Source organism: Trichosurus vulpecula, chromosome 5 (assembly GCF_011100635.1).
Source record: "Trichosurus vulpecula isolate mTriVul1 chromosome 5, mTriVul1.pri, whole genome shotgun sequence".
Lineage (NCBI taxonomy): Eukaryota > Metazoa > Chordata > Mammalia > Diprotodontia > Phalangeridae > Trichosurus > Trichosurus vulpecula.
In genome coordinates this window covers 71,306,573-71,329,614 of record NC_050577.1, presented here as the reverse complement: position 1 = coordinate 71,329,614, position 23,042 = coordinate 71,306,573, and the positions used below count along the sequence as shown (strand labels likewise).

The 23,042-nt window shown below is 39.3% G+C and overlaps 1 protein-coding gene across 2 annotated transcripts in view; it reads left to right on the top strand.

The window, feature by feature from the left end:
• The first annotated feature begins 10,267 nt into the window (after window positions 1-10,267).
• Window positions 10,268-23,042, top strand: part of KIF5B (kinesin family member 5B) — a 64,103-nt gene continuing 51,328 nt past the window's right edge. For both annotated transcript variants that reach the window (XM_036758819.1, XM_036758818.1), the window contains exon 1: window positions 10,268-10,848. In XM_036758819.1, the coding sequence (XP_036614714.1) occupies window positions 10,723-10,848 (126 nt within the window). In that variant the 5' untranslated portion in view covers window positions 10,268-10,722. The remainder of the gene's footprint in view (window positions 10,849-23,042) is intronic.

Below are 23,042 nucleotides of genomic sequence, written 5' to 3'. Positions count from 1 at the left end.
TAAGTAAGATTGAATAGTTTTTAAATCATTATTGGTATAACTCACATTGAGCACAACTCCGAATTAATGTGAACTAGTGGGTTCATCCCATCAAGTCCAATCCCTTCATTTCACATATGAAGAAACTGAGATACAAAAAGCTAAGTGGCTTGCCCAGGGTCACACAATTAATAAGTGTTGGACTCCAAGTTCAATCACCCATCCATGACATGTGATGTCCTTCCCTCAGAGGTATCCTCTGTAACCTGTAAGGTGAAGAAGTTAGACCAGATGAACTCTAAGGTCCTTTGCAGCTCTAGATTTATGCATTTATGAATGTGAGGTATATAAGAAGGATCTTGTGTCTTTCAATTTACTCTATTTCCCTTGGAAAGTATGTTTTTCTATTGCTGTTTTTTTATATTTCTTACAAAAATAATTCTAATATTTCTTGGAAAATAAATTACTCTGTTTCTAAATATAAGAACACATATGAAGCTCCTTATATTAGGAGCTCTAGGTTGCAGCGGTATTTTAAGAAATGTTAATTTCACCAATTGTCAAGATCTTCCTAAACACAAACACCTCAATAATTAGTTAAGTCCAGAATTCACCCAGAATTTCAAAACATTTTCTTTGTAGTACTCAAAAAAAATTAAATAGCATTAGGAAGCAAGGTAGTCCAGGTCAAGCCTAATTTGGCAAACCATTCTTCAATCCACTTCTACATATTGATTTTCAGATTCTGAAGTCTTAACACATACTGTACTTGGATTCTGGTAAATCACATGGTTATTCTCAGCACACTGTCAAAAACATGCAGGGGCAGGGAGGCACCTACCTCTGTTTGAATTATAGATACTGTGTAGAATTTCATTTTGATTTGCTAAATCAATATTTCTTAAGAGTTCCATTTAATCACTTACAATTTTATTTAAATTTGAGCATAGTCTGATTTTTTTTAATTCTCCAAAAGCTAGATTGCTAAATGTACGGTACAGAGAAATTCTATAGGAGGTTAAACTTTCCTAAGCAGGTGGTTTGGGATGGGTTTCCATAACATAAGGAAAAGGAGAGAGCTGACAGTCTTCCATTTGGTTTAAACTATATAAAACATAATTTATTCCCACCTCTCCAACTTAAAATTTGAGATCTAATTTATCAACTCTACTTACACTGACTGAATAAATTGGAATTCTCCTCTTCATTTTGTAAGTACATCAGGAAGATGCGTCAACAAGAGTCACTTTTGCATTTAATAGCTTTGTTTCTGTCATTGACATGAATGAATACAAAGGTTTTCAATCTAATAATGCCCCAGACATAAAGCTACAACTCTTAATTGCATGACTTTATGCCCTCCTATTGACAACATCCCATAAATGAAGACAATTTTCAAAAACACAGGGCATCCATTTCCTTTCTATTTTTTATTCCATACTTTATTATTTAATATTTTTTAGTTTTCAGCATTGATTTCCACAAGATTCTGAGTTACAAATTTTCTCCCCATTTCTACCCTCCCCACCCCCACTCCAAGATGGTATATATTCTGATTGCCCCGTTCCCCAGTCAGCCCTCCTTTCTGTCACCCCACTCCACTTCCCTTCCCCCCATCCCTTTTCCCTTTGCTTTCTTGTAGGGCAAGATAGATTTCTATAGGGCATCCATTTCTATGGTTATGAATAAAGTTTTCAGTGCCCACCTGGGCTCTTAAATTGGACACCAATAAATGAAGTGGTTATAATATTGTTTTAATATTAACATTATTCAAGTATAACACTTAAATGATATATTTATAGCTCAAGGACCTTGAAAAGCACCATCGTTCCATTTACAGAGTGTACACACATCTTTGACACAATAAATAATAATTATTAAGGTGTTTGTGCAGCTGAAACTCAGAGGTGAGGCAGTTGCCCTGATTAAGGCAGTGCCCTTCTGCAAAAGGTTTTAGATTGGGCTTGTTAAAACATGACAGTGATTAAGATGGCAGTAACTTTGCCTCCCGTTCTAGAAACAGTCTCCTGTTTTAAATCTTTTCATAATAAAAGCAGCATAATGAAAGTCTAGACCTCACAGAGATAACTCAGTTTTTGGCAACTGTCACACTGCCAGGTCTCCAGAGGAAGAATAGACGTTTTAATGCTATCTTTCAAAATAATCTTTTGTTTGACTTCTAATCTTTCAGCTACATAGTAGTGAGTAGAACTGAATAGGAAATGGGTAATGATGACAGAATAAGGCCCCGCCCAAAGGTTGGTCATCATTAAGGTACGTCTGGAGGAGCAGCTTAGTCTAACTACCAGTTAGAAGAGCTGGAAGTACTAGTACTTTGAGAATGTGACCCTAGAAAATGGAAATTCAAGACGTTATCTCCTTTGTTTCCTAACCAATCCATTCAACACTGGAGTTTTTGTTGTTGTCTGTTTAATTTAGAAAAAAAAATAGCTAATGCAGTATGCTGGATTTGGAGTTGAGTGAAAGGGATTGAACAGCCATTCTTACTACATTCATATAAAAAGTCCTTAGAGATACAGTCTAGAAAACAGGCCCCTAAACGGACAATGTGTCTGAAATACTCACTTCAGAGAGGGCCACCTTAATGTCTGGTCTGGACTGTCACTTTAGAAGTTGAGTTAGAGTGAATGAAATGGCCATGGGGAACATCTCTGAACAAGTTTGCAGGGGGAAGTGTGGGTATGAGGTCACTTCAATACAAAATAAAGTAAAAGTGTAGAATTTAAATAAGTCACAAACTCTTTCTTCGTATTTCTTTTTAGGCAGAATGACCCAAAGAAGCTGACCAAGTCTGTCAAATCATACTGTATGAATGTTAGAAGCAACTATGCTTCTTTTCACTTTCTCATTTATGTATATATCCTTCCTTATTATAAGGGATGCTGTTGATAATGGGCCCTGCATAAGCAAAAAGGAAGGCTTCAACATGAGCATTGACATAAAGGGTTCAGAATCATGATCCATCCGGTTTCGTTTTCAACCTGAGAAGCATACGTTATATGGAGGACATGGCTATCCTATGATCAACTTCAAAGGTTAGGGAGAGTCCCCAGAACTTCCTTCCTTAAATTAATAAGTGTTTCTTAAATGTTGTATTATATCTAGCACTGGTAGGGATAATCATAAAATTCATAAATTTCAAACACTGTTCCTGCCCTCTAGATTATAATCTAGTTGATGCAGAATTATCACTTGTGAAACAGTAAAGAATTAAGCTGAATCATTGTGATTATAACAGATATTAACAGAGAAATCAGTTTGTTCAGAAAAGGCTTCAGAAAGGAGGTGGGCCTAGAGCTGAAGAAAGGTAGGATTTGGATTAGTTGTTGTTCTGTCATTTTTCAGTCATGTCCAATCTTCATGACCCCATTTGGGTTTTTTTTTTTGGCAAAGACACTGGTGTGGCTTGCCATTTCCTTTTCCAGCTCATTTGATAGATGAGGAAACTGAGGCAAATAGGATTAAATGACTTGCCTAAGGTCACACAGCTAGAAAGTGTCTGAGGCCAGGAAGATGAGTCTTCCTGCCTCTAGGCCTGGCACTATGCCACCTAGCTACCCCAGGATTTGGATAAATACAGGGAAAAATGGAGACTATCCATGGTAGGGATAACCTAAGCATAGGCACAGAAGTTTGAATAACTCAGACATGTAGGGGGCATAAGGAGGATCCTGGCTTGGCTAAAACCTAAACTAAGCTAATTATTTTTCTCTTCCAATTCCCTTATTCCCTTCTAAATTTCCTATTACTATCAAGGGTACCATTTTTCTAATCACCCAGGCTCAAACCTAGATGTCATCCTTGACTCTTCGCTCTCTCTCAACCCCCATATTCAACCAATTCCAAGTCCTGTCATTTCTACTTTCATAGTATATGACCCAGTGTTTCCTATGACATCTGCCCAATGAAGGCCCTCATTACCCCTCATTAAGCCTACTGCAATAGCCAGCCTCGGGGCTGGGTGTATAGAATTTGAGGAGTAGGGAGAGATTGGAAGTAAGAGAGACCACTTTAGAGGCATGAAATGGGGGGAAGAGCAGCTATAGGATAGCGGAAAGTGCCCTTAATTTAGAGTCAGAAGGGCTTTATGAGTTTGGACAAGTCTCTTAGCCTTGTCTATGAAAGGGGGATAATTGGGTAATGTACTAAAGTGTACTGCCAACAATAAAGCATTCTACAAATGTCAGCTGTTATTTGAGCAGTAAGGAGTGAAATGGAGGAGAAGGTGTGAATTCTAGAGAAAATTCAAAGGAAGAAAGAATAAGAATGGGAAGTTAGGTTAGGTACAGATTGTCATTAATTTATGAATAGATGGTATTCCAAAAGTTGGCTTATAAATTAGTTGTTTGGAACTCAAAATCCATTTTCCCAAAGGAACAATATTATAAATGGTAGTTACGTTCTCAGGCCAGCCCACAAGAACATGTTTAACTCAGCTGGAGTGTGTCTGAAGCGTAACACCATTTAAGCTATGCTTAACTATTCCTTGTAATACTGTTTCCCTGTAAAAATGGATCCTGAGTTGTAACTAACTACTTCAAAGACGGAGGGAAGGAGATGAGAGAGGTAGAGGTGGTTTATATTCTCCAGGGGACCAATAACTACTTTCTACATCAGCCAAAGAAAACATAACTCAAATCAAAGGACAATAACCCCCTTGGAAAGCAAAGACCTCAGATAAAGATGTACCCTAAGCTTTTTCACATTTCATTCTCCAGTTGGATATTAACAAATTAGGGATGGGGAAAGAAGGAAGAATTAAAGACCACTCCAAAGTATTTAGTGTAAGAGCCTGTAGAAATAGTATTACCTCTAACAGAAACTGGGTAATCCTGAAGGGAATCATTGGGAATAAGAGGGGTGGGGAAAGATAGCCCATATGTATATAGTCCTTTAAAACATGAAGTATTTAAAGTACTTTTCTCATAACAACACATTTAGTAAATGTTATCATCATCTTTATTTTACAAAAGAAGAAACAGAAGCTATGAGAAGTTAAGTGAATTGCCCAGCCACTACTTATACAAGGTGGGATTTAAATCCAGCTCCGCTGCTTTCAAGTCAACACTCAAACTCCTACATCGCATTGCCCCTCTCTGAGCTCACAGAATCTCAATGAATAAATAAATGTAGGGGGCTTGCCATGGATTGGGGACTGGCTAAACAAACTATGGCACATGGATATAATGGAATGTGACTCCCCTGTAAGAAACCTTGAATATGAAGGACGTAGAAAAGTGGGAAAAGATTTGTATACAGAACCCCGAAAACGATATACACAATGACTGCAACAATGCAAATGACAAGAACAAAAACCAAAACCGAACCAAACTGTATAATTATAATGACCAAACCTGGCCCGGAAAAAAGGAGATGGAAAATACGCCTCTCTCTTCTTACAGACTTAGAAGACTATGGGTGCAGAACGAGGCTTCTGTTGTCAGATTTGGAGAACGTGTTAGTTTTGCTGAACTGTTTTTTTTTCCCCCTCTTTTTAAAAATCTTTTGTTAATAGGGTTAGCTCCGTGGGTAGAGGAGGAGGAAGGATATAATCAGAAATAAAGTGGATAAAAAAAGAAATGTTTTGATGGTGAGTAGCTTCTTTACTAAACCATTATGGACCTCTTTTTTTTTTTCTTTTTAATTCCACCTATGATGTGCTTTCATCTGTGTAGTGAGCTCCTGGTGAGTAACATCCTCTATCAGTGCAGATCAGGGCCTTCTGGGTAATTTAAGAGTCTCAGAATGTTGCCTGAGGCACTGGCAGGTGATGTGACTTTGCACAGGTTTTTACAGCCAGATGTGTCAGGGGCAGGATTTCAACCAAGGTCTTCCTGACTTCAAGGCCAGCTCTCTGCTACAGCACTGTGTCACAGCTACGCTTTATTAATTTAGTGGGAAACTTTTTAAAAATTCATTTTAATTTATGCTTCTAGCCCACTTAGAGAAGTGCCCTTCATATATTTATTATTCCATAGCAACTCTCTTTTTGCTTCCTTTTTGTCTTCTTTCATCTCCAATCTGGGCCTTTTCTGACACTTCCCCCTAGGATTGGAACATAAGACCACAAAACCTCTGATCCTTTCTTTGCTCCAGAAATCCCAATCTGATGAAGGGATGTTTCAACCCTTCCTCTCCCTACTTAGAAAGGAAACATCTCTTTTGTACAGTCTTTGATTCAAACAAACTATTAAAAAAAAGTGATGTTACCTGGAAGTGACCCCTAAACAGAAAGTTATGTGATCAGATCAGCCTTCAGAAGGAAATGAATGACATTGAGTCCTACACAGAGCTTTCTTATGGCCTCCATTAATAATAACAATAACATTTATGTAGTGCTTTAAAATTTGCCTTGGGTCACTCCTACTGCTCATCGCCTTCACTCCTACATACATGCTGCTGAATGAAGATGGAGAAAAGCCCACAACTATTGTGTCCACTACAAATTTGTTACACAACCTCGATTGGGCCCTCACTGCTGCTAGGCAATCCTACTATATCCCATTATCAACTCACTATGCCACTCTCCACAGCAGCTCCTCCAAATCCTTTTTTTTTTTGAGGGGGGAAGGGAGGGCAATTGGGGTTAAGTGATTTGCCCAAGGTCACTGTATCAGGAGGGCAGAGTTTATAATCTCAAAGAAGATCATAAACATGTCTGAAAGGTTCGGAACCGCCGGATATAAGAAACTCTCAAAGTAGAAGGCAGAAGAATCAAAACATTTATTTAGGCTCCACAGTAACCAACTCAAGAACCAATCAGCTCTGGTCATTCAGGCGGAGCTTGATGATGTCAAAAACTCTATAAGAGGGGAGAGGACAGCTTGAAGATCCTCTCTTTTCCTTTTCCGGTTGGAGCCAACGACAGTTACAGAGGCAGTTACGACAGTTACGTCAGTTACAGCCACAGCCATAGCTGAAGCAGGAGCTGCCAGTAGCAGAGCTAACCTACGGGAGAAAGCTGAACAAAGACTTCAGGCCATTACAGCGACAGTTACAGCGACAGTTGGAGCCAGAGGCAGTTACAGAGGCAGTTACGACAGTTACGTCAGTTACAGACACAGACACAGCTGAAGCAGGAGCTGCCAGTAGCAGAGCTGACCTACGGGAGGAAGCTGAACAAAGACTTCAGGCCAGTGGGTAATCTTATTACCATGGAGGGGGAAGCATGATTTTGCTTTACGTAATCATGCTTCTCTGTAGCCTCCTGGTTACTCTTGCAAGGCGTACTTATTGGGCCTGGAAGATTTTGATCAACATATCAAAATGGGGCTTCTGGTTCATGGGTTGGTTACTGTGGAGCCTAAATAAATGTTTTGATTCTTCTGCCTTCTACTTTGAGAGTTTCTTATATCCGGCGGTTCCGAACCTTTCAGACATGTTTATGATCTTCTTTGAGATTATAAACTCTGCCCTCCTGATACAGTCACACAGCTAGTGTGTCTGCGGCCAGACTTGAACTCAGGTCCTCCTGACTCCAGGGCTTGTGCTCTACTCACTGTGCCACCTAGCTGCCCCTTCCAAATCGTTTTTATCCCTCCTCAAACCTCACAGAGTCCTCCATCCTGCCCCTGTCTCAGATGAGAACCTTGCCTTATATTTTATAGAAAGAATTGAAGCCATTTACCATGAGCTCCCTCTTCTCTGGTTTTCCTTATCTCCTATCCCTCAGATGCCTTCGGCCACCGTCTCCTCCTTTGCTCCTGTCTCACATGATGAAGTGGCCTTACTTCTTAAAAGACTAATCACTCTATTTGTCTAAGCGATCTTATTCCTTCCCTTTTCCTCCAACAGATTGCCCCCTCTGTCATCCCCACCCTGTCATTCATTTTCAACCTCTGTCTACTGGCTCATTCCCTACTGACTACAAACGTGCCCAGATCTCCCTCATGAAAAAAAAAAAAACCTGTTGACTCTTTCATCCCTGCTAACTATAGTACTATAAATTTTCTGCTCTTTAGGGCCAAGTTTCTTGAAAAGGCCATCTACAATTGGTGCCTCCATTTCTCTCCTCTCACTCTCTTCTTAACCCTTTACAATCTGGCTTCTAACCTTATTGTGCCACTTGAATGATTCTCTCCAAAGTTACTAATGATCTCTAGTTGCCAGATCTTGGCAGCAGCCTTTTCTCAACCCTCATTCTCTGCCTCCGAAGCTTCTGGCACCTGTTGATCACTCTCTTTATTTTGATTCACTCTCTTCTCTCTAGGTTTTTGAAATGCCATTCTCTCCTGGTTCTCCTCCTACTTTTCCGACTGTTCATTCTTTGGATTCTCCTCCAGATCATGCCTTCTAACTCTTAAGTGTTCCTCAGGGTTCTGTCCTGGGCCCTCTTCTCTTCTCTATTCTACTTCACTTGGTGATCTCATCAGCTCCCCTGAACTGAATTACCATCTCTAAGCTGATGATTCTGCACTAACTACTCTGCTGACCTCCCATCTCACATCTCCAACAACTTTTCAGATATCTCAAGCATATTTAATGTCTAGCCAACATAGCAAATTCGACATATCCAAAACAGAATTCATCTTTCCCCTCTAAAGCCCTCCCCTGCCTCCTACATTCCCTATTACTGTAGAGGACAAAATCATCCTCCCAGGCCCTCAGGCTCATAACCTAGGAGTCATCCTGGACACCTCCCTATAACCAAGTTGTTACCAAGCTCTCCCACCTTGTAACATCTCTCAAATCCGCCCCCTTCTCTCTTCTGCCACATGCTGGTGGGGGCCCTCATCACCCCACACTTGGATTACTGCAATAGCCTGCAGGTTGGTCTGCCTGCCTCATGTCTGTCCCCAACCCAAATCATCCTCCATTCAGCCACTAAAGTGATTTTCCTAAAGCACGGGTTAGATCATGTCACTTCCCTACTCAATAAACTGCACTGGCTTCCTAATGCCTTCAGGAGCAAATACAAAATGCTCTAGTTGGCATTCAAAGCCTCTCATAACCTAGCCCCCTCCTACCTTTCCAGTCTTCTTACACCTTACTCCCCACCATAAACTCTTCCATCCAATAACACTGGCCTTCTGGCTGTTCCACAAACAAGACATTCCATCTCTTGGCTCTGGGCATCCTCTCTGACATTCCCCATGCCTGGAATGCTCTCCCTCCCAATCTTCACCTAGTGGCTTGCTTAAGTCCCAATTAAAAACCCATTTTCTACCATAAATCTCCTAGAACCCCTCTTAATCCTAGTTTCTTCCTATTTCCCCTGTAAATTGTTTCTTTGTTGCCTCTCCCAGAAGACTGTGAGCTTCCCTAGAGCAGAGATTGTCTTTTTCTTCTCTTTGTATCCCCAATCTTAGCACAGTGCCTGGTACACAGTAGGTTCTTCGTAAATGTTTCCTTTTCCTCTCTGCATCCCCAACCTTAGCACAGTGCCTGGTACACAGTAGGTGCTTCATAAATATTTACTGATATTGTTTTCATTTGATTTGATCCTCACAACAAGAGAGGTGGGTGCTATTATGTTTCCCCCATCCACAAATGAGACAACTGAGGCTTGAAAAAAGTTAAGCGACTTGTCCAGGATCAGGCAGCTCACAAACGTCCGGAGTTAGGATTTCAATTCAGGTCTTCTTGAGTACAAGTTTAGCGTTCTATCCACTGCCCCAGCTAGTCTACTTATTCTTAAATAAAAAGAATTATTAGAAAAAAAATTAAATTTAAAAGGTTAGTTGTCATAAAAAGATAGTAGTATTGGTAAAAAAAATTTAAATTAAAAAAGTTCAGTTGTCATAAAAAGGTATTATTGGTAAAAATAAAATAAAAATCAAATTTAAAAAAAAATCAAATTTAAAAAGTTAGGTTGTCACAAAAAGGTATTATTGGTAAGGAAAATGAAAATCAAATTTTAAAAGTTCAGTTGTCATAAAAAGATACTATTGGTAAAAAAAAAATAAGAATCAAATTTAAAGCGTTCAGTTGCCATAAAAAATATTATTGGTTAAAAAAATTAAAATAAAATAAAATGGTTCAGTTGAATCATAAAAATAAAAATAAAATAAAAAAACCAAGTTCAGCTGAGCCACACATTTCTGGGATATCCACAGGTCCCACTTGAAGCCGGGCAGTGAGAAGAGCGCCCAGGAGTTGGCCAGGGGGAGGAGGAGGGAGCAGAGGGAAGGAGGAGGGAGCAGAGGGAAGGAGGGCGGCCTCTTCACGCCTGCGCCCTAGCCCCACCTTCCTCCCTCCCTCCCTCCCTCCCTCGCCTCCCGGGCTCACCGCCGCCCAGAGTGGGGCGGCTGCGCACTGGATACGGGCCGGGGCCGGGCGGGCGAGCAGTCCCAGAGCCGGGCGGGTGGGTGAGCAGAGCAGAGCGGCGCTGGCCTGGGCTGAGCCGAGCCGAGCTCAGCCTGTCGTTCCGGGCCCCGGGAGGAGGCCACGCTCCCAGCTTCTCGGGACGCCCCTTCGTCTCCGCCGCTCCCTCTGCCAGGGGTGGGGACGCCCCCGGACACACCGGACGCTTTGCCGGTCGCCGCCGCCATGGCCGCCATATTGAATCGGAAGTGAGGCGGGAGGGGGCCGAGGCGGCTGCCGGCGCCGGCGCCGGAGGTTGGAGTTGCTCTTCCCGGCCGCCCCCGCCCCAGGGGAGCCCGGCCCGGCGCGCTGCAAGGAGCACAGCAGCTCTCCCGGAGGAGCGCGGCCCCCCGCGGTCCCGGGCGCTGAGGCTGAGCGGCGGGGAGGGGCTCCGGGCCTCGGGCCCCGGCCGCGAGGAAGATGGCGGACCCGGCCGAATGCAACATCAAGGTGATGTGCCGCTTCAGGCCCCTCAACGAGGCCGAGATGGCCCGGGGCGACAAGTACGTCGCCAAGTTCCAGGGCGAGGACACCGTCATCGTCGCGGTGAGTGTCAGCCGGGCCCTGTCCTGTGCGGCCCCTCCCGGCGCGGACCCGGGGGAGGGGGCAAGGGGCGATGTAGCCTCCCTACCCCCCCGGCCTTTCCCTCCCACTCCCTTTCCGACCGGGTTCCCGGGCTCCTGCACCCCCACTTCTGGGGGACTCGAGTTGCACGCACGATGCCAGCTACTTGTTGGTCCCTGTTGGAAACTGTGCCTGTCACTTTTCTTCTGGGTCCCGGGGCTGGGGGAGGGGCTGGAAATTAACATTCCAACTAGCGTTGAGGTCTGCCCATTCTAACACCGCACTCCGACCCCCACCCCTCTTGCCTCGTTTAACGAATGGAAAGTTGGCCATTTGTTCAAAGTGGCCGTAAAAGAACGGGACGGCACTCTGTCGGAATCAGGCTGCCGGATTTTTTTAGCCGAGAAATAGCGAAGTGATCTGAAAGGGATAGGTCCCTCCCCCCTACTCCACCCCCAGTCTTTTTCCTCTTTGTCCCAAAGAAACAACCGAGTTTTACATTTTCATTTCACAAAGGTAATACGGTTGTGTTGAGTTTTGACCTAAAGGAAACTCTTCGCTAGAAGAGACGGATCAGTTAACTCTACTTTGTTTTCATTTGATTAGATACATAGCTGAAAATGTAGCCAAGCTGTCCCATGCAGCCCAGGCCTGCCATAAAGGAAATTACAAAGTTACTTGGTGAAGGGAAGTAAGCCGAGTAGGGCTGTTACAGTTCCTATCTGCATAAAGATGCTCGCAGTGACTAAGCTTTCTCTCGAATAAGGCTAAGACATCGAAGTTAGTTTAGAATAGCGTGCTGGACTAAATATTTAGGAATACTTTCAGTATGCTTTCCCATATGACCCCAAAGTGGATAGTAGGATAAGTGCCTCCGTTGAACTGGTAAACACTTAATTCTTGTTTTCCTGATGGTGCCAGGACAGTCTAATGCTGGTTAATTACTTTGTATTTTAACTTATTTTCATTTTAGCTACTGACATTCCATATTTAATAACACATTTAGAGCAATTTAATTTAGAAGGAAAGCCAGTCATTTGGAATAGTGGAGAAGTTTTAAAACCTTAAAATACACGGTAAAGTGTTTTATTTTGTTTCTTTCCCCCCATTTGGTCTTCCCAGGTTCAACTTTAGAAAATGAATGACAGCTCCAAAATGGTAGCTTTTCAGTGTGGTCGGGGTCTTTGGCAAACAAAAGTTGACTAACTGCCAGCAGATGGCATGTTGAAGGACTTGATGTCAGTCTAATTCTTAGTTGATAGATCCTCAGATCAAAAGCTTTTGCTGCAAATTCGAAGAAATGAGTAAGTATTTAGGCTTGACCCAGGAGAAGTTACCATCCAGAAAGGGACATTTATAGGATATATTACATGATAAATTATAACCTTTTTCCTTGTAAACTTATTCTTTGCATGTTATCTTCCAGGATTGTATTTGTTAATGTTAGTAGTTATCCTAGAATTTGGTGTTCATATGTGTAATAAAATTAAGTTGGAAATTTTCTTTACATTAGCATATCAGACACTGTGAAGAAAAAGAAACTATTGAATAATTGTCCCTACTAAGCATAGATGCCTTAATATTTCACTCTTACTTCAAGATTTCCTTGATGTTAACAAATCGAAATAGGTTAGGCAAAAAACCATAGACAGGCAATGGAATATGAATCAGTTATGAGCAGTTAGAAAGAACTGGCGTTTAGGTAAACTAGGAAATAATTTTGTTTCAAAAAAATACAGTACTAGGGATTGCAGAAATGCAAGTATAGCTTTGAGATTTGATTACAAGAGCTTAAGAACTGATGTGTTTATTACCAGCACATTTTATTCTTTATCTAGAGTGGCTAATTTTCTCTGGATATTCCTAAGGGTTTTATTTTCCTCCAGACTAAAGTCTTACATTTTTGGTGAATTCTAGTAAATGCATTGCTTCTTTTTTTAAGTAGGCAGTTAAATATTTTTTTCTTTATTTAAAGTTTCTCTAAAAGTAGCCATTAGTTTGCCATATTCGTTTTCCTGAGTCATCCTGATTTATTCTTAAATATGTCTCCATTCAATTCAACTAAATAAATATTTATTAGTGAAAGGTGTGTGTGTTGAGGGGTGGGGATACAAAGACAAAAAATGAAGTAGCTCTTTTCCTTTTAAGGAGTTACATTCTTCTAGGAAGATTGAAATACTGGAATGCTGCTGTGGAAATTAATATAAGAACTAATTTTCTTCAGCATTCATTTTCTATTACTCCATACTTAAATGCCTTCCTGTGTTTTTCATAGATAAATGACTAATCTGCACACAAATCAATCTCATTATTTATAGTCATTTGGTCCCTGTGTAGCCCTTGCCTGTTTCCTGATTGATCATTCCTACAGGTGCCAATGAATAAGTTTGCTAAATAAATTTGATTTTAAAAATGAATTTGATTTAAAAAAAATTCCAGCTAGTATAAAGTTTAATACCTGCATTGCCCCCTGAGTTTTGGGGAAAATAAATGATTACAGTTCACAGAATTGATATTTTGATTTTTGCCTTTATGTGTGGAAAATAAGATTTGATCCCACATAGAAACAACTTGTTTAGTCACAAAGTAAACTTGCTTAACCATCAATAAGAAAAACAATTCCTACCTGTTTGGACAACATTAAGGTGGAGGAGCATGCTGGTTTGCGTCACTTTTAGTGCCTTTGCTGTAGGAGAAACTAGGCATGTAGACATAGAATAAGTAGGCTCCCTTAAAACAACAGAAAAATGAATAGGAAAAAGTACTTCCTACCTGTTGTTTCACCAGTTAGGTGGAGCATGCTAGTTTGCATCACTTTGCTAAGCAGCATTCCTTTTATGGTGAATGACTTCACGCTGTAGAGTCTGCCAGAACCCAGTATAGGCAGTTGCAGCTCTTGAAATGAGAGGTGGATAAAACTGATTAGGTCATCTTGGCCATTCCCTTGCCTGAGGAGAACACAGTTGCTTCAGTTCGAAGTGCTTCGTTTGGTTTTTGGTGCTTCTGGCTAACCCAAGAGGGACATTTGATAGAGTAGTAAATAGATAAGTAGATAGTAAAGAGACAGGTTTTTGCATTGGGGAATACCATGTAGACATATGTATTGGTTTTTTTTTTAAACAGGAAGCCAAAAAAATGAAATTTGGTTTCTATTGAAACATCAAGTAAATGGCTATAGGGTTGTGGTATTTAAACCATAGTTGGTTTTTGGATTCACCAGAGTATCAGCCTAAGTGAGGAAAACCTAATGAAGTAGACTCCCATGTTATCTGAACAGATGATCTATTTAGAATTCCAGATGAAGGCTGATTCCTTACCAGGATTGTTAATAACCAAATTTGGCATTCAGTTTAGTCTGTATGGATGTGTGAGAAAGAATCATCATATATAAGAAATGTAGGCTACAGACATAGTCCAGGTAATTGACCCATTTCCTTTTTTTTTCCCTTGACTCCCAATCATATGAATTCTTGTGACTAAGTGCCTGTGTACAGGAAATCTGAAACTGAGTATGTCTGAAGATAGGTAAATGGAAAAGTTCCATAATATCTATGTCTAAGGACACGTCTGTAGCTAAGGACCAGGTTCTAGGGTATGTGCATGTCAAAAGTTTGAGATTTCTGTTAACAATTCAGTTGGAAGGCTGTTAAAGAAGTTTCATAGGATAAAATACAAAATGTGGCATTAAAGCCCTTTACAAGTGTGGCTTCAGCTTACCTTTCCGAACTCTTTTCATATTACTTTCTTTCTCATACTCTGTTGTGTTCCGGTTTGATAAATCTTTGCCTCAAGGCTGACCCACCTCCTTTTCACTGATATTTCTGACACTATTTCTTGAGTGTAGATCGTTAATGGAAGTATGCTAAAATGTACTTGCAACTAGTCTAGCGTGATTGGCTGTCAGAGAAATTTTCATGTAAGTATCATTTTTGAATTTTTTAATCTTTAAAGTGAGGAGTTTTTAAACTATTGAATGAGATATACTCTTCGCTCTCATTTACTCTACATATTTAGCCAAGTCTTGTCATTTCTACCATCACATTTCTTCTCTATGTCCCTTTCTCTTCCCTCACACACCTACTGCCCTGATGCTGGCTTTTGTCTCCTCATGCCTAGAGAACTGTAATAGTCTCTCCTTGCTCCATTCCACCCTCCATTCAGCTGCCAAAGTGATTTTCCTAAAGCACATGTCTGACCATGTTACCCCACTTCCCCCTCTACCTTCCCCCAAAAAAAACTCCATTGGCTTCCTATTACTTCCACTCCAGAGGCTCTTCCTAGTTCCTCCTTGCTCCTCCCACTTGTAGCATTATCCTTCTGAGATTATCTTCCATTTATACGGTATATCTTGTATATGTCTGTTTATCTTGTGTAAATACTTTTTTTGCATGTTGTCTCCATTAGGATGTGAGCTCTTAGTGGATAGGAACTGTTTTTACCTTTTGTTGGATCCTCAGCCCTTAGCACAGTACCTCTGCAACATAGTTAATTGTTTAATAGATTCTTGTTGACTATTGCACCAAACATGATCAGAAATTACAAAACTTCTTAAATTGCTTTCTAAGTATAAAATATCATTTATGTAAAGCCATTTAATGCCCTAAACAGGAAACTCAAATGGATGTGTCCTTTCTATTGTGCTGATGGCTTCCAGTCTGTGCCTTTTTTTCCTTTCCCAAGCTACCTGTCTGCTCCACCTTTTTGACATAATGTTTAGAATGAGTACAATACCAGTATGTCACAAAGTATTTTACACTTCAGAAATTGAGACAAAAAGACAAAAAAGCACTTTTGAACAACTAGAACGTCATTAGCCATCATAGTCCCAAAGTGAGAAAGTCTTTTGTTTCTTCCCATTTTGAATTGTGAGATATCCTCTTAAGTTTTAGTTGTCGTTTCTGTGTCTTTGCACTGGTTTTTTTTTTTCCTTTCTCCTTTTTTTAAGAGAGTGCTGAATCTAAAATGTGCTTGCTGTTAAGATAGCGATCACAGATGAAGGAACCAAGTTTTATGCTGGCTGATAGAGGGAGCACTTGTTCAGGCTTCCAAGGAGTTTAAATAAAACCCTGACTCCTGGCCTTGTGATTTCTACCAGATTATTAAAACAAACAACTTTTTAAAAAATTCTTGAGTAGATAAGGTTCAAAACTGTCAGTTTTGATTCTCCATTTGATTATAAGTGCCACACGACCCCAGTTTTTTTAAAAAAGATATCTCCCATCTTCCGTTTCTTTACGTTTCTGCTGCCACCACCCCATTTGTACCCCATACCTTACACCTGTATCTCTTGCACTTGTTTCTTAACTGTTGTATCTGCCTCTCTACTTTCCACCCTACATATTGGCCGGGTTAATGTGCCTAAAGAAATACTATATTTATAAATGTTTTTAGAAATATTTCTATAAAGTCCTTAATGGTTTTTTAACTTTTGCCTGTTGCCTACCGAATGAAATCCAAACTCCTTATTTTGGCACTTGAGCAGTCTGGCTCCAATTTACTTTTTCGAAGTCTTTCCTTACTATTGCCTTAACTTTATTTTTTTCTTTTTGTAAAAAAAATTTTTTCTTATATTTATTTATTGTGAATTTAAATACAAAAAGACAAAAAAAAAGAACAGTTCCAGGTGTACAGCACAATATAAAAAAGGATTCAATATAAAACCATGAATTTCTATTTAACATTGTTTACTTTTTTGAAGAAATATATAATCTAGACATTGTTTTCAAAACTACACTGCTTTTCTGTGCTTCTTTCTAAGTTCTCTTTTGTTCTCTGCAGTGCATTACTCCCCTAAATTTAACTTTATATTCTAAACACTCAGGACAACTTATTATCTGACTGAAATATGCTAGGTTTTCTAAAACCTTCTGTACTTCTCATGGCCCTGTCTGTTGAAATCCTACTCATTTTTTAAGGCCCAGTTCAAATTCCGGCCTTAGATCTCTGATCCTGTGATTCAGATGCCTCACCTTCTCCATAAGGCTTTCCCCGATCACTAAAGCCAAAAGTAATTCCACCTCCCTTAGTACTTTTGTAACAGTTTGTACCACTAACGTAGCTCTTAACACAAACAGCTTTGTATTGTAGCTATTTGAATATAGTTTAAAATTCTTAGTAGAGTCTAATCTCTTTAAAGACAGAGACCTGGTCTTTTACATGTCTACTTCACAGTGCCTTGCACATACTAGGCTTTGAATGAATAGTATAAATATAATTATAATATAAAATAAATTATTTTAGTTCTGTATAGAAAGTTGGTTTTCACTGCCAAGGTTCATTATAGCTGAAAGATTGTGTACTAAATATATTTGTTTCTTTTGTTAAAGTTTTTTAGACCTAAGAAATTAAGTTTTTGTTCTTTTTATAGTTGCAATATTATAATTAAAGAATGAAAGTATAGCATTTTTTTGGATTTTTATATAGCAATACTATGAATCTTTTTTAATTTTCAAAAGAAATGTTTTAGTCTTTACTTTGTAAGGGTTGAAAAATAAAGAACAATAATATAATTGGCTGTTCCCGTTAGGATTTTTCTGTGAAGATTTTTTTTGGCTGCAGAATTTTTTTAATCATCAAAACAGTTCATTGTCCTTTGTTCTACAGAATTAACCATAATAAATTTTTATTGAAATTTTAAATGATCTATAATAAGGGATTTTTTAGAAGACTAGGATTAAACTGAGTAAATGTCTTCTTGATGAAATGAAGTATTGAAGGATCTTGAAATATCCGAAGCTCCTACTTACAGGACAACATTCCTTGTTCCTCATACAATCCATAAAGCATCCAAAATAAAAGAAATTCAGGGCCTACTCCATTGTCAAGTTTGGTCTGCCTTAATTGCCATTTCCCTATCTAATTTTTATTAGTCAGTCAGTAAACATTAAGCACCTACTATGTGCCAGGCACAGTGCTAAGTGATGGGAGCATTTTCTGTCAGTTAACTTTGACTTTAGTTAAGTTTGAACTATTAGGAGGCCAGTGATTACAGTTATCTTGCTGAATGACTGCTTGCCTTTTAAAGTTTTTTCGACTTTCTCCTGGCAGAGTAGAGGTAAAGCCGAGTGAAAGTTGACTTCCCTGCTTCCACTTGGGGTTCTTTACACATAGTACATATGTGTGTATATATATATATATATTCTAAATCTTAAAAGGCTAGAAGGTTTTAAAAATTCTTTAATTTTCATTTACTCATGTTATATCTTACACTCTTAGTATAAGTATTCAAGAGTTGACTGCTTTTTTAAATAGCATAGATTGAATTATTAAATACTTGCTTCACAGTAATTGCTTATTTATATAGCACTTTACTATTTACAAAGTACTTAAAACAATCCAGTAAATAGAAATACAATAACAATCCAAACAATATAATCGGCTCTTTCTTTGCGAGTTTTTAGGACTACAGTTCTTAACACCCATTTGTCTACTCCATGTGGTAAGCGCTCTATAAGTATTTGTTGTTTTGATTTTTAAGAAGAAAAAGGTTTGCAGAATTTTTCAAATTCATATTCTTTCAGTTAAATGTACCCATTGGTTAATATATTGTCGATATTTTCCTTGTAGCCAGGGAAAGTAAGATTCAGGATATTTTGTGTTCCCTCTATTTGGGGGAGGCAGAGTGACAAGATTGTTTTCTAGGTAGAGACACAAAAGGTTGAAGATTCACTATTTCTTGCAGAGGTAGGAAAATGTTTGAGAGCTATTTTAATTCCCTTTTCTTCAATGAAGGCATTGAGATAAATTTAAAGATGTGTCACAGGTGTGTGTGAGTTGGAGGTATGCAGTAATAACACCTCATAATTATATAACATTTCAAGGTTTACAAAGTACTCTCCTCAGAACTCTGTGAAGTAAGTAGTGCAAATATCCCCACTTTACAGATAAAGATACTGAGGTTTGTAGAAGTAAAGGCACTTACATGGTCATCCATTTAGTGAGTGTCAGGGATAGGATTTGATCCAAGTCTCCATTTATTATCAAATAAGACCAAGTCTGCTCTATCATCTGTTTTTTGTTTCTGCTCTCTACCTCTGTATAAATATGGTCTTCAGTTGTGGGTCACTACTATTTATAAGTCTTGTGGTCGTTGAGTGCAGGTACTATGTCTTCTTCTTCTTTGTATCTCCTACAAAGACCTACCACGGTGCCTTTCCTATAGTAGGCTCTCAGTAATATTTGTTGAATAAATGATTTGCCAAGATTTCTAGTAGATATATATTACAATATATTATCGTATTCCATCTTAAATAGCAGACAAAGTGGGTTTGGAAGGGCTTACTGCAAATATTCCACTGCCTTGTCTCATAGCTTCTGATAATTTCATTGTTTTCTTTATTATGCCTAGCTCAAGTTGGTGGCACTTGACATTTGTATTATTTACAGCTCTCATTGTACCAGCACTGCCTTGGTTTAAATGGCCCTAAATGATTTTTCTAGTCATATTGGAAGGTATCATGGCATGTGGAAGGACTTTAGGGAACATCTCATCCAATGCCCCTAATTTACAGGTGAGGAACTGAAATAGAGAATTATAGATTTAGTGCTAAAAGGGATTGTAGAGATCATTGAGTCCAACCTTATTTTACAGCTAAAGAAATGGCGTCCTTCCTCTCTAAAGAGTTAAGTGACTTGTCCTCTTAAATCGTAGAACTAGTGATGTTGAAGGTCATTCAGTAAATAATCTCATAACTCCCAGTTTACCCCTCAGGTCTTGTTCTGCCACTAGCCTCAGGGGCAGCTGTCACAAGAGTATCATCAAATTTGGAATCTGAGGATGTGGGTTCACATTATGGTCCCTTAGCTTATTAATTCTGTGACTTTGACCAATTCACTTACCTCCTCTGAGGCTACTGACTTTTTGTCATCAATCAAAATGAAGGGTTTGATCTATAAATTCCCTTCTCTAAATTAATCAGTTCTCTTAATCTTTAAACTATAGCATAGCATATGGCATATCTACTGAGTTAATGTATTGACTAACTTGAAAATCTTTTAGGAGAAGAACTAAAAAACTTTTTGCTTACTATATGAAAATGAACTTTTTCATTCAAGTAAAATGAACTTAATCTGCTAGGTAGTTTAGTAGTTCTGTATCAATATTTATCTTCAGGTATTACAATAATAGGATAATAGTAGTCTCTAATCACTTGTCTTCAAAAATAACTAAGCTATTTATCCTGTTTTTAATGATTTCCAGAGTCAAGTTAATGTTTATTCCCTGCTTTTCAAAGGAGTTGAAGACATGGGTGAGGACTAGGGAAACTGACAGAATATTACACGTAGGTGAAATATGAATAAGTACTACTTGGTTTTATCTCCATTTATGATTTGGGCTTATCCCCGGGGATAATGGTAAGAGTTCACATTTGTATAGCATTTTATGGTTTCATAATAATAGCAAGCATATATGTAGTGCTCTAAGGTTCACAGTGGTTTGAAGTATACTTTTCTCACAACCCTGTGGGGAAGTATTCTCATTTTTACAAATGGGGAAACTGAGACTCAAAGGTGACTTGTCTACAAGCACACATGTCAGAGTCAGGACTTGAACCTTGATCTTCTAGATTTAAGTGCATTGCCTGTTTCACTAATCCGTGTTGCCTTGGGAATATATAGAGGTTCAGATGACAGTGGACCGAAATGATACAGATTAGTTACTTTTGAAGCCAGGACATTCAGTCATGTGCTTACCAAGCATCCATAGAATAAAATACAACATTATTAGACTCTTTGGATTATTTTATATTTGTCATGAAGTAGATTGTGATCTCCAAGTGGGATCTAGAGCTCCTTTAGCTTCTTAGACGTCTTACACTCTGGAGATAATCTAAGTAAACATGGAAATTCGTAATGGGGGGGAAAGAGATGAGGATCATGTGAGAAAATATTTCTCTTGCTTTTTTCTCCCTTTTCTGACATATTAATGGTGAGTTAATAGAATATAAATTCTCAAGAGACAGATATGGGAGGTGTATAGAACAGAATATTGAAAGATGATAGTTGAGCATGGGTCACAAATTCGTGCATATTTTGTCATCAGTAATTATTCTATATGCTATAGAGAAAATTCTGTATCCTATTAGAGCTACCAAGGCCCTTGCAATATACTCTCTTAAAAGAAGTTGCTTTGTGAACCATTCCCTCTCATATTCAATTTCTCCTTATCTACCAGCTACAAACATGATCAGATCTTCTCATCCTAAACAATTTTTTTGGCTTAGCTTCTGTCCCCTCAAGTTATAGTCACAGAAATTTCTCCTGGTTCCAAGTTAGTGAGCCTCTACAGTTGCTGCTCTTTGCCTCTTGCAATCTGGCTTCCACTCTTCCTCTCCAAGGGTACTGTGATCTCTTACCTGCTAATCTGATGGCCTTTTTTTGGATCCTCATCCTCCACAGCTTTGGATATGCTGAACACCCACACTCATAGCTATATCCCCCCCATTTTCCTCTCTGTTTGATCACTTCTCCTAAATACTTACCTGTGTTTGTGCTACTCAGTCCTCTCTGGGTTCTGCGACCTGACTGACTACTCTTTAGGTAAGTTAGTTCAATTCAGTTTTGGACATGTTGAGTTTAAGATGTCTCCTAGACATCCAGTTCAAGATATCCAATAGCCTTTTGGAGATGAGACAAAAGTTCAGGTGAGAGATTAGGTCTGGACAAGTAGATCTGAAAGTCATCTGCATAGAGATGATAACTGAATCCATGGGAGCTGATGAGATCAATAAGAGAAATAGTATAAAGGGAGAAGAGAAGAGGACCCAGGACAGAGCCTTGGAGGATACTTTTAGTTAGTGGGTATAACCTAGGTAAAGATCCAGGAACAGAGACTGAGAAGGAGCAGTTAGACAAGTAGTAGAAGAATCAGCAGAGACCATTTCCATGAAAACTTAGAGAGAAGAGAGTATTAAAGGAGAAGGTGATTAGCAACGTCAAAGGCTTCAGAATGGCCAGAAGGATGAGGATTGAGAAAAGGCCATTAGATTTGGCAAGTAAAAGATCATTGGCAATTTGCGGCTAGACAGCATAGTGGATATTAGAATGCTAGGCCTTAAGTCAGGAAGACCTATTTTCCTGAGTTCAAATCTGGCTTCAGCCACTTGCTAGCTGTGTGACCTTGGGCAAGTCACTTAACCTTATTTGCCTTGGTTTTTGCATCTGTAAAATGAGCTGGAGAAGGAAATGGCAAATCATTCTAGTATATTTTTACCAAGAAACTTCAAACGGGGTCACAAAGAATCAGACACAACTGAAAACCAACTGAATAACAACAGTAATTTTGGAGAGAGATTATTTTGGTTGAAAGATGAGATTGAAAGCCCAGCCTGTAGAGAATTAAGAAAATGAAGAGAAAGGGAGTAGAAGTATTTATTGTAGATGGCCTTCTCAAGGAATTTACCCAAATAAGGGAGAAAAGCTATAGAACACTAGCTAGTGAGAATAGAAAGGGATCAAAACAAGGTTTTTTGAGGACGGGGGAGACACGGGCATGCCTGTAGGCAGTAGGGAAGCAGCCAGTAGACAGGGAGAGATTGAAGATTAATGGGAGAGCAGGGGGGATGGGTAAATTTGCTAGAGAAGATAGAATGGAATGGGTTCCCTCATGCATGTAGTGGGGTTTGCAAGGGGAGGGCCCCCTCTTCATGTGAAACTGGAAGGACAGAGGGCATAGTTGGAGAAGGCATCTGAATAATATTGGATGATGGACAGAAGAGAAGAGAGAATAACTTCTTATTTTTTTTTGGTGAAAGGCAGGCTTCTCAGCCATAAGGGTAGGGGGATGGGGAGCTGTGGGAAACTTAAGGAGGGATGAAAAGATTTGCAAGAATCTCTGTGGTGAGTGGGATAGTGAATTGATTATGAGAGCCCAGTAGAGGTGCTTAAAAAATGCTTGTCAATTGATTTGAAATCCAGTATCTTGCCTGAGCTTCAGTCTCATATATCTTTAATACTTAATCACAATTTCCCTCTGAATATCCTATTGTCATCTTTTAACATGTCCAAAATGTTACTGGGTATTTTCACCCTTAAATCCTTCCTTCATCAGACTTTTCCTTTTTCACATGAGAGAATCGCCGTTCTTCTAAATTCATCAACTTTATAACCCAGGAGTTATCTTTGATTTTTCCCTTGCTCTTCATCCCAGTCAGTTTCTGTATCCTTTTGATTTTACT